The 10,424-nt window shown below is 42.9% G+C and overlaps 1 protein-coding gene across 1 annotated transcript in view; it reads right to left on the bottom strand.

Moving 5' to 3' along the window:
- Positions 1 to 5,679: 5,679 nt before the first annotated feature.
- Positions 5,680 to 10,424, bottom strand: part of Sun3 (Sad1 and UNC84 domain containing 3) — a gene marked incomplete in the record, with an annotated part of 21,822 nt that continues 17,077 nt past the window's right edge. The window contains 4 exon segments of the mRNA XM_013520563.1: positions 5,680 to 5,983; positions 6,481 to 6,573; positions 8,367 to 8,534; positions 9,634 to 9,749. Coding sequence (XP_013376017.1) covers positions 5,864 to 5,983; positions 6,481 to 6,573; positions 8,367 to 8,534; positions 9,634 to 9,749 — 497 coding nt within the window.

Below are 10,424 nucleotides of genomic sequence, written 5' to 3'. Positions count from 1 at the left end.
GTCGGGCAGAGGGCAGCAAAGCGGAAAGCACCAAGCAGTGACGCGGCAAGCGACAAGTGACCACAGAAGCCCTCTCTGTGCCTTATATTCTGTCCGGGCGGCCATCATCCTATCCTCACAAGTCGCTGAGCCGCCAGGCCCCTCCGCATCCAGCCGATAGGTCTGCCACCCCCCAGGCCACCTCTCCTGACCCTGAGGATCTGTACTGAAGAGACTGTTGATGTCAAACTGTGGACTCCCCTGCCAGGTGGCTCCTGCACTCCCTGGGACCAGACTTAGCAGGAAGGCTGGCTTTTTGCCCATGTGCCCAGTTGGTATAGGTGTTTGTTCATTATTTTGTACCATAATAAAAGCAGGTAGCTTTCTTATTCTAAGAAGACATCCATATGGTTTTTGCTCTTGAGTTCGGTCCATTGTTATGACCACCACATTGTCATTGAGTCCTCAGATGACCTTGGAACTTCACCACTGAGATTCCTGAAGTCCACTGGAAAGATGCTGAAGTCACATGTGCAAGTCCCTCTCCTCACATCGTGGGCGTGGGAAACCAGTTGCCAGTCTATTTCAAATCCCCTCTGCAGGCAGAAGAGAAATGCACGCTCCCTCTCAGTATGACTGCTATAAGCACCTCTTTGGTCATCAGGACCATTTCCTTTCCTCAGCTGCATACAAATCTGTTTCTTCTAATCTGCCCCTACACTGCTGTTCTGGATTACATCTTCAGATTTGGTGTGCCCTAAACCGTATAGTTATTTTTGTGATTTTTTTCTTTTAAATCTTGTACAAAATAAAAAGTTGTCATAAACCAAAATCACTCTTATGCTGCTGATGGAAATAGAAGATAGGAAATCTTGCAACTGGAAATTCAATTTTATTTCGGGCAGTAGCTCCTTGGTGAATGCCTGGGTCCTCTTGCGATCATCATTGGCCAGTTCTGGACAGGTCCCAAACATGGAGGGGGTGACATGTGTTGCCATCAGTGAATGGCCATCAGGCATTAACTTTAACAGAGAGTGCGTGGAGCAAACTCCTCCAGGGTGCATCTTGAGGTTCCAGTTAATAGATTTTTCCAAGATAAATCAAAGTTAAGCTTATTTTTCTTTGATGTTATATTTAAGGATCATCATGGTCAGTCTTTCATCATGTACTTGCTACCACTTTATCATATTCCAGGCACAAATAATTTTTTTTTCTACTTTCCAAAGGAACCTTAAAGATATTTATTACTCCAACCTATCCACCAATTTCTACCACTTTGAATTGAAAACTAAAAAACAGAATAGAATCTATGTCCCTGAGTAGTTAACTAAAAAGCAAAAAACAAAAAGTAAAAAAATAGAATCTATGTCCCTGAGGATGATGACTATTGCAGAAAACTTAAAGACTTTTCTGGATGAAGAGGTCTAATTGTGTTTGCATGAATTTAAGTTTGGCTTTTCCTTGACAGTAGTTCAAATGTAACCAACTGCTATTCCCTTAAAACTACTTTTAAACTTAGGACTTTATGGATGAATTCTTTAAAGAGAGAAGTATGAAACATTCACCACCACCATGTGCTTCAGAGAAGGCAGGATTGCTGTTCTAGGTTCTGTAATAGTGTAAAGGTCAGTGAGCAAATGTACGAGTTGAGATTGTTGCAATTTTAAGTGTTTGTCGATTTAAAACTATTTTCCCCTACTTTTAACACACCAGTGCTTGTTAGTGAATACAGATGTTTTAGGGTTTCATAACTTTGTCTGGAATGCAATTAGACTTCATATGTGTTTGATGCAGGCAGGCAGTATATTTACCTGGTGTCCCCTCTGTTCATGGCATGGGGCTGTACAGGCTGGATGACCTTTGCCAAGGTCTCTGTCCATGTTTCACACATAACCTGTCCCTTCATCAGTCCTTGGCACCACGCATGCATTGTCACACTGGCTTGTATCTAGATGTTCCCCCAAAGCCTCATGCAGTCATAGGTGGGGCTTTCGGGAGGTTGCTTGGTTATGCATGTGTGATACTGGGATTAAGGGTGTGTGGTACTGCAATAGTTGACTGATTGGTTTAGCATGGTCCTGGGTGTGGCCAGTGGGTTTATACCCTGAGTGGAATAAAAGGGACAGGGAGGTCCACTGACTGCTGCCTCCTGCCTTCCCTGCTGTGGACTGTTTCTCCTCTGCCATGCCACTTGCCTTGGAACCAGCTGACTATGGACTGGAACCTCTACACACTGTGAGCCAGAATAAACCGTTCCTCCTTTAACTTGTGGGTGCTGAGTATTTTGTCTCCTTAATGGGAAAACTAAGACAGTCACAAAGGAGATGTGGACAGGGTTTACTATGCGTCCTCTGCTGTTCTGAATGGCCCAGAGGGACCTTACTAACTTGAGGAAAGACCACCAGGTTGTCAGAGTTTTCACCCCTGGATGTAGGGATTTCCAAACAGAACTTCACATGTTACTTCTCACGTGGCTAGCTTTGTTCATAGATGAGTAACAAGTACCTTTTGATGTGGCTGCAGCAGCCGCGCCTGGTAAGTTCAGCATGGAATGTTGCAGTGACCTCTCATCTAGTTAACAGTGTAAAGCATATACAAAGGTTGGAAATTCCTCTGCTTCTATAAAGAAGATCAAGTAAACATCCAGTGTGTACTCAATGTTAATCTGAGAAGTTCTGGAGTGAAGGTATAGTCTTAGTCATTTTCTTTGTCACTCAGACACAATACCGGACACCAGCAATTTAAAGGAGGCAAGGTTATTTTGTTGCACCCATCCTTAGACGGGTGGCTGGCTCCAAGGCAGGGCAGTGTGGCACAGGGGCATGGCAGTGGAAGGTGCCTAAGGCATGGAAAACAGGAAGCAGAGAGAATAGGAGGAGCAGGGGAGGGAGATGGACCCTTGCAGGCCACTCCCCCAGTGACTGCCTCCTCCACAGGCTTCACCTCCCAATGTCACATTTAGCTATAAACTCATCAGTGGACCAGTCCCCTGATGCATATCACGCCACCATGATCCAGTCACTTCCTGAAAGTCCCACCTGTGAGTACATGCAGCTCTGGGGGGCACATCTAGATATAAATCATAACATATATTGTTATGAAAACAGTTCAAAACATTACGTAGGCACTGAAAATCAAATAGAAAGAATGTCTGTCTGATGGAGACCACTATGAAGCATCTCTGAGCAGGATTTAAAATTAACAAATCGGCTTACCATGTTTACTTGTGAGTCTGTCCAAGGCTCAGGCCCCTTGTCTGGAGATGGGTAGCAGATTCGTAGTAAGTGAACATCTACGAATCACTGGCCCTGGCTGAGGCCTGTAGTGGCCTGAGAGGCTGTGATGCCTCAAAGTACAAGACAAGGCCACAGCTGAGGACGCCTGGCTCCAACCCCAATGAACTAAAAGGTGACTGCAGCTCCAGGCTCCACACTCCTACAGTAAATGTCAACCTAGAGATAAGGTAGTTCTGATTGACATAATTTACTACTTGCGAAAATATCTGAACTGACTCCCAAAGTCCTGCTCAGATTCCCGTGCTTTCCTCAGTATCCCCTTCCTTTGTTTGAAAATCAAGTAAATACGGGCCATTTGGACAAGTTCTCTGTCTCAGCCCCCGGAGAATCTCAAATTCTGCTAGAGGGTTTTGAATCTCTGTGAGCCTGAAAATCATACCACTTGACTCTTTCACGTAAGCCTTCACTGTCCACTCGTTTGGGAGATTGTGGGCCTGCTCAGTCCATGACATCTCTCTCTGGATAGCTTCTAACCCCAGGATGAAATGCACAGTAAAAAAGAAATTAGAAAAACACTTTCAAAAAACACTGCAATATTTCAAACTAGCTCCAAAACACCAATAGCAATGGATAAATTGCAAAAGTTTAATTCACCCATTTTTTATTTACTAACACTTCTCACTAATGGCAAAATATCTTCAGTCACATCCAAAGACGTGTATAATTATTAAGCTCTTTCACTGCCACCTTTCTCTTGTTCTCTCTGCAATCTGCTTGACTTTAGCGGTGGGCCTCAGGATTAGTATTGCTCTGAAGATACCGTCGTTCTGTGAGAGTCTGTGAGCAACACAGCTGCAGAGGCATAATTCACTTTTGATATTTTCCTGGTGGGGAGGGAGGGTGGGAATCATTCTTCTGACCTCTGCATGGCCAGATTCCAAGCCTGATGCAGAAAATGCGGGTCACCCTGTGTTACGGTTGACACAGTGTGCCAACTTGAGAAGTTTAGAAGGTGAACTAGCGACTCCGCAGGGGGCCAGGGTCCTCACTCTGTAAACACCCTGAGCCTGTGCAAGAGGAAGGCATGGAGATGGTGTGGGTGGCAGCCTGCTTATAATATAAGGGAGGAAAGAGGCTTATCCTTTCCCCCTTTTGCTCTTGTGCTTTTACTGTCTTCTGCCGCCTTGAACCGTTGCCCTTGTGCCAGGTCACCCTGCCCTGGGGCCAGCTGAGTACAGACTGAAACCTCCACAAACTGTGAGCTAAATAAACCTTTCCTTTAATTTTGTGCATGGGGTATTTTGTCTCAGCAAGGAGGGAAAAGTAACCAAGATACCCTGCAACCAAAGCGACGTCCTTTGCTCCAAGGAGATCCGGAGAAGATAGCACCGACCCCACCCTACACCACAGCATGAGCGAGAACAGGTGCTTCCACACTGTGACATTTGGGCCTCTTCCTTCATCCGTGCGGCGTTAAGAGGCAGTCACGTGCCTGGGAAAGGCAACAGCCACGAGGAGTCTTCAAGAGGACCCCATCTCTTCCCTGATGCCCCCTTATTTTCAAGCTTAGAGTTTTCCTTTTATTTACTGAAATCCTCTTTTAATCATTCACTTCCGCTGGGAGATTTTTACATAGGCATGTTACTCCTTTCTTATGTTTCTGTAAATTATACCTACTTACAGGTTGTTGCCTGCATTTATGAGTGATATATAGATGGTTACTTTGTGCCTACCATTCTGCTGCAGCTTTTACTTCCTTGTGATTTTTAACAACTAGACTTTGTTATATTTCAAGGAATTCATCAAATTATCTGCAAACAGTCCTGGCCAGAACGCCTCACTAATTTTTACCTCTGATTTAAAAATTACCTGTCTCTTGTCTAAGTGCACTGACAGGGCTTCCAGACTGGTGTCAGCGGTAGTGGTGGCAGCTGACACCCTTACCTTGTGGTAAGGTTTGGGTCTGGGGTCCTCCCTCAGAGCCTCAGCTCTTGGAGGCAGGGAGTGGAGAAGATGGTTGGATCACGAGACCCCTACAGCTGACCTGCGGTTGGGAGGTGGGGCCTGGTCAGAAGAGGTGAGTCATCAGGGGCGTGGCCTTAGAGGGTCTTCCCCCTTCCTGACTCCTCCCTTCTCTCAGCTTCCTGGCCGCCCTGATGTGAGCAGCTGGCTTCCACCTACGCCCTTCCGCCATGCCCTTTCTGTGCTTAAACCTTCCAAGCATGGATTGAAACCGTGAGCTGAAATAAACCTGTCCTCCCTTAAACTGTGGGTGTTCGGTCCTGTGTCTCAGACATGAGGAAAGTGACTGAGACACAGGTCATACAGACGATATAGCCGTGAAGGTGCAGATGTGATCGTGAGAATGAAGGTTAGGTAAAACCATCTTTTTCTAGGTACAAAACTACTTCTCTGTGTTTTAACTGCCGGATTGCATCCTTAAAAGGCAAACTGCAAGAAGGCCGAATTTACTTTCATATTTTTATTAGTAAAATTCATTACTTTTTACTGGCAAATAGGAACCACTTGAGGTTTCTCCCCTCTCCCCATTTTTGATTCCTAAGGGTGGGGTGTAATCTAGCGACTAAGAATCTTACAAATCTTACAAAGTGCTGGACGTGTGGTCACTGTCTTTGGCCCCAGCTCCTCTAGGTGTGATCGCTGGGGATGCCGTGAACCCTGAACCGGTACAAACAGGTATAGTGTGGGTGTCCCCAGTTGCTAAGGATTTTCAGTCTCACACATAATAAGGATTCAGAAATTTCACGCTGAAAATGAAGAAAAGAAATAACTTATAATGAAATCCATCTCAAAGAATTCTGAATAGTGAATGTGGATATAGTAGAAAGTTAAAACCCTTTCTTTATAACTTCCTCTAATGCAAGCCTTTTCAGATACCCATCTAGAGGATGAGAGAATGCACTACAGGAAATATGGCAGTGGGGAGAGACAATGTGGTGATCCAGGTACCCAGAATCCACTCTCTGCTCAGCATTCCCTACTGTGCTACCAAGAGCACATCTATGAAGCCAACTGTATATCCAAGTGGATGAGTCCAAGTGCATACGAAGAGGCAATTAAATGTGAAACTCTAACGATACGTTCATTTCTAACACTTGTGCTCATCCCTTGGTATCCCAAATCCTTAGATGCTCAGTACAGTATGGAGTAGTGTTTGCATAGAATCTACACACATCCTCACATGGTTTAAATCACCCCAGCATGGAGCCGATCACATCTGACCATGCCACGAGGCACTCATTACCTGTAGGTCAAACGTCTGGACGGTGGCTTCTGTTTTGTTATAGATGAACCGACCCAGGAAAATTTCTTCTCCTTCACATCTTTTCAAAAGGCCCTGTAAAGCGACCAACAGGTAAGCAATGAGTAAGTTTTCAGTTAAAATAAAGGATGTTGAAGGGAGGGGAATGGGAAGAAAAAGAGGTGCCAAGATATATCATGTATAGATGCAAATTCCCTATGTTGAATGTGATCAATATGTGTATCTAAACTGTACCAATAAACACAATAATAAAAAATGAATGTAGTTGTGATTCACCCAACACTCTGTGTGCCCACCTGGAGCAGGCTGGGCTAGAGCCAGAACTGTCTAGTGTACCCCAAGGACTCAGACTTTGGGGGTTAGTGAAACTGAGGACTGGTCACAGGGCTAAGGAGACAGATGATAGCTAGCTAGCTGGATAACTAGGTAGGTAGCTGGACGCCACAGAGAGAGGTAATAGCTAGGTGCTAGGAAGGTACCAGAAAGATAGATAATAGAGAAGATAGATGAGAATATTTACACTTTTGATGAAAATACTGGGAATGTTTTAATGTGAGAAATAGAGTAAAACTGAGCAAATTTAATAAAAATAAAGCAGTTATCTTCCGAAACATCAAAAATTATGCAAAAAAATAGTATTCAAGTACACCCTGTGGCTCAACTAGGAAAAATACTGTTCACATAGTCACCATAAAAACACTGAGTGTGACTGAAACAAAAAGAAGATAAAGCTCCTAGGTCCTCAGACGTATTACACACAGATTTAGCATGAGGTCCATCAAGACTGATCTTAGGTATGTACTTCAGGAAACAAACACCAAAGTCCACACAAAAACCTGTAGGCAAATGTTCATAGCAGCATTATTCATAATAGACAAAAGCTGGAAATAACCACACACGTACTCTACACAAATAAGCCTAGACAAAATTGTACACAAATGTATAAACATAATCTATTCATAATAGAAAACAACTGGAAACAAAATCAAATATTAATGCTTGGTCCAATATGAGTGAATTTGGGAAATGTGACACTAACTGAAAGGATCCATCCATTCAAGAAAAGTCACACAAGACGATTTCACTTATATAAAATGTCTAGAGTGGGTAATTTTTTTGTAGCAGGAATTGAACTTAGGACCTCACGTTTGCCAAGCAGGTGCTGTGCCATTGAGCTACATCTCTGGCCCGTGGGTAATGCTTATGGAGACAAAGTAGACTAGGGGTTGCCAGGGGCTAGGGTGCAGTGGGTGAATGAGAGAGACAGCTAAGGGGGTTGGAGGTTTCTTTTTGTGCTACATGTTAAATGTTCTAAAATCAACTGTGGTGATAAATACACAAAGCCACTGAACAGTGCACTTTAAGTGGGTGAGGGAATGCTAGGTTAATTGTCTCCATAAGCCTGAGTTTTGAAAAATATATAAAGATATTAGGAACATGGGGTAACCATGGAAAGGAACTCATCTTCATCTCTATTGGGGGACGTCACCACTGAGAAATGAAGAAATAATGGTAGAAGCAAAAATGGAGGCAAATATCAAAATATGCAGCTAAAATTGTCTCAGGTGGAACTGTTGGGATAACTGGGGAGAGACAGGAGACGAGGCACCACTGTTCCATTTTGAACTTTATGGAAATTTTTAACATTTCTGCTGTATGTGTAAAATTCTGATTAAACAATGAAATTTAGGGCTTGAAACCCTCCTGTCCAACCCTCTCACTTTGTAGATCACAAAGCAAAAGCCCAGGAAGCAAGTCACTCAACTAAGCAGGCACACAATGCAGAATTGGGAGGGTCCAGCTCCTAATGCCGACCAACACCTTCGGTCCCCACCCACTCTGAGTGATGGGTTCAGACAGTGTCTCACATGGACAGAAAACTCCTTGGGTGCACTGGAGGTGTTTCCTGATGGTGACACTTTCTCTGAGATGTGCTCCATGGTGACAGACATTGGGATGATCTTCCGGGCAAGCCTGATTAGGATGTGACCCTGGGAACCCGGAAAGGCCCAGCACTTTCCAGGGTGGACATCTGGCTGGAAAGAAAAGACTGAATTAATCTCTCGCACGGTTTTGCAAATCCATGGCTAGAACATTGGACAGCTAATCTCTCTGATGCCTGCAGGATACAGGCAGTATTCAGGAAACATTATCAAATAGGAAGTGCCTGTGATACCCCTAGCTTTGGTTGTGCTTCTGTAATTGGAACACCTTTATCCTGTGAGCATTGCTTTCCTTCATATCACTAAGTGGACCATGAGCTGCTAGATGCAGCTAGAGGATATGCACAGTGGTGAGGCTGTCGGTGCTGGTGGAGACCGTGACGGTGGTGGTGGTGGTGATGGCGGTGATCATGGTCTCAGTGGAAGTGACGGTGGAGGAGGTGATGGGATGGTTGTCATGATGGTGGTTGGTGGTACTGGTGGTGCTGATGACCGAGGCCATGGTGGCCATGGTGGAGATAACCATGTGGTGGTAATGGCAGTTGTTGCTGGAGATGGCAGTATGACAGTTGTGGTGCAGGAGATGACAATGATGAAGGAGGAAAGGAGAGCCTTATCATTTTCTGTATCTAACCTACAAGTACAACCTGATATAAGAGTGTGGGTTTGTCCCTGAAGCTACTTCTAAACTTGAAACCAGATTCAAATGTACTGACTTTAGTCAAGAAGTGTTCTACTATTGTGCTGTCCACTTCCTTTGGCACTGAACTGAAAGGTTCTGTTGAAATCTTATCTGGAAATTGTACTTGTTACAGTTGGACTTAATGAGACCATACAGCCTGAGTAGCACTTAACATAGTACTGGCCCTTAAAGAAGAAGCACTTGCAATGTTTGTTGAATGACTGAAATTTTCAATCTAAAAGGGAAGGCATAGATGCAATGTAAATGAAAGATGGGGAACATATATGTTCTGAGAAATAACTAGATCTTTAAATAATAAGTAATGATAAATTAGCCAATCACAGTTTACTGACCATCAAATAAGAAATAACCCACATGGTGTAATGACTATAAAAATATAAGATTACTTCAGATTTGGATGTTCTCCTATACCTGCATTTTAAACATTAATTTTTCTGGAAGGTAATGATGAAATCCTTAAAGAGAAATGGGTTAATTTCATTTTTTTACCTGAAGAATAATATCTGGAGGCATTTCATGATTTAGGAACCCTATCCCATGCCAGTACAGTTTTGTCTTATTATTTATGTAACTTTCCGAGGTTTCAGATTCAACAATGGAGGCCCCTACAACATAAAATACTTTTTTAAATTCAAAAAGCACGTACACAGTTCAATACACATCAATTGGGTTGTAATGATGTCCTTGGAAAAACTATTACTGGGAAAATTATAAAAGAGGCGACATTCACAGTTAAGGAATCAGTGGGGAAAATATGACTGTTCATTTCCACTGATATTCTGTCTTGTTGAGAACGTCATGTGGGCCTTGGACAAGTTTATAAAATTTCAGAAACTGATATTATGATAAAAATTTGAATTCTGCAACAATTACATTGGAGCAGGAAATAATATACAGATTGTTTATTATCAAAAAATACATATGGCACTCCATATTTTCACAGCTCACGTGATACATGAGATTTCCCGCAGCCCTGTTCACTTAAAACCAACAACAGACAACAGAGAACCTAACGTCATAAGTGACCCACAAGTTACACTCGTAATTCCAATTCTACTTACTCATTGAACTATAATTTTAATCAAATAAATATAAAATATATTCATAAGTAGTATCTCTTCAGATCATTCTAGAAAGAAAATGTTTTATACTCTAGAAATAAAAAATGTAAACCATTCTTCAAATTTTATTTGAGCAATGCAATATAATATTAAAAGCATATGCATTTGACCAAATATCTGATTTCCAGAATTTTTGTAAGATTGCATGATCTGAAATAG

The sequence above is a fragment of the Chinchilla lanigera genome, unplaced genomic scaffold, assembly GCF_000276665.1.
Source record: "Chinchilla lanigera isolate Chin_1 unplaced genomic scaffold, ChiLan1.0 scaffold00055, whole genome shotgun sequence".
NCBI lineage: Eukaryota > Metazoa > Chordata > Mammalia > Rodentia > Chinchillidae > Chinchilla > Chinchilla lanigera.
Note: the sequence above shows the minus strand (reverse complement) of the source record. Positions and strands in the feature narration are given on the sequence as shown.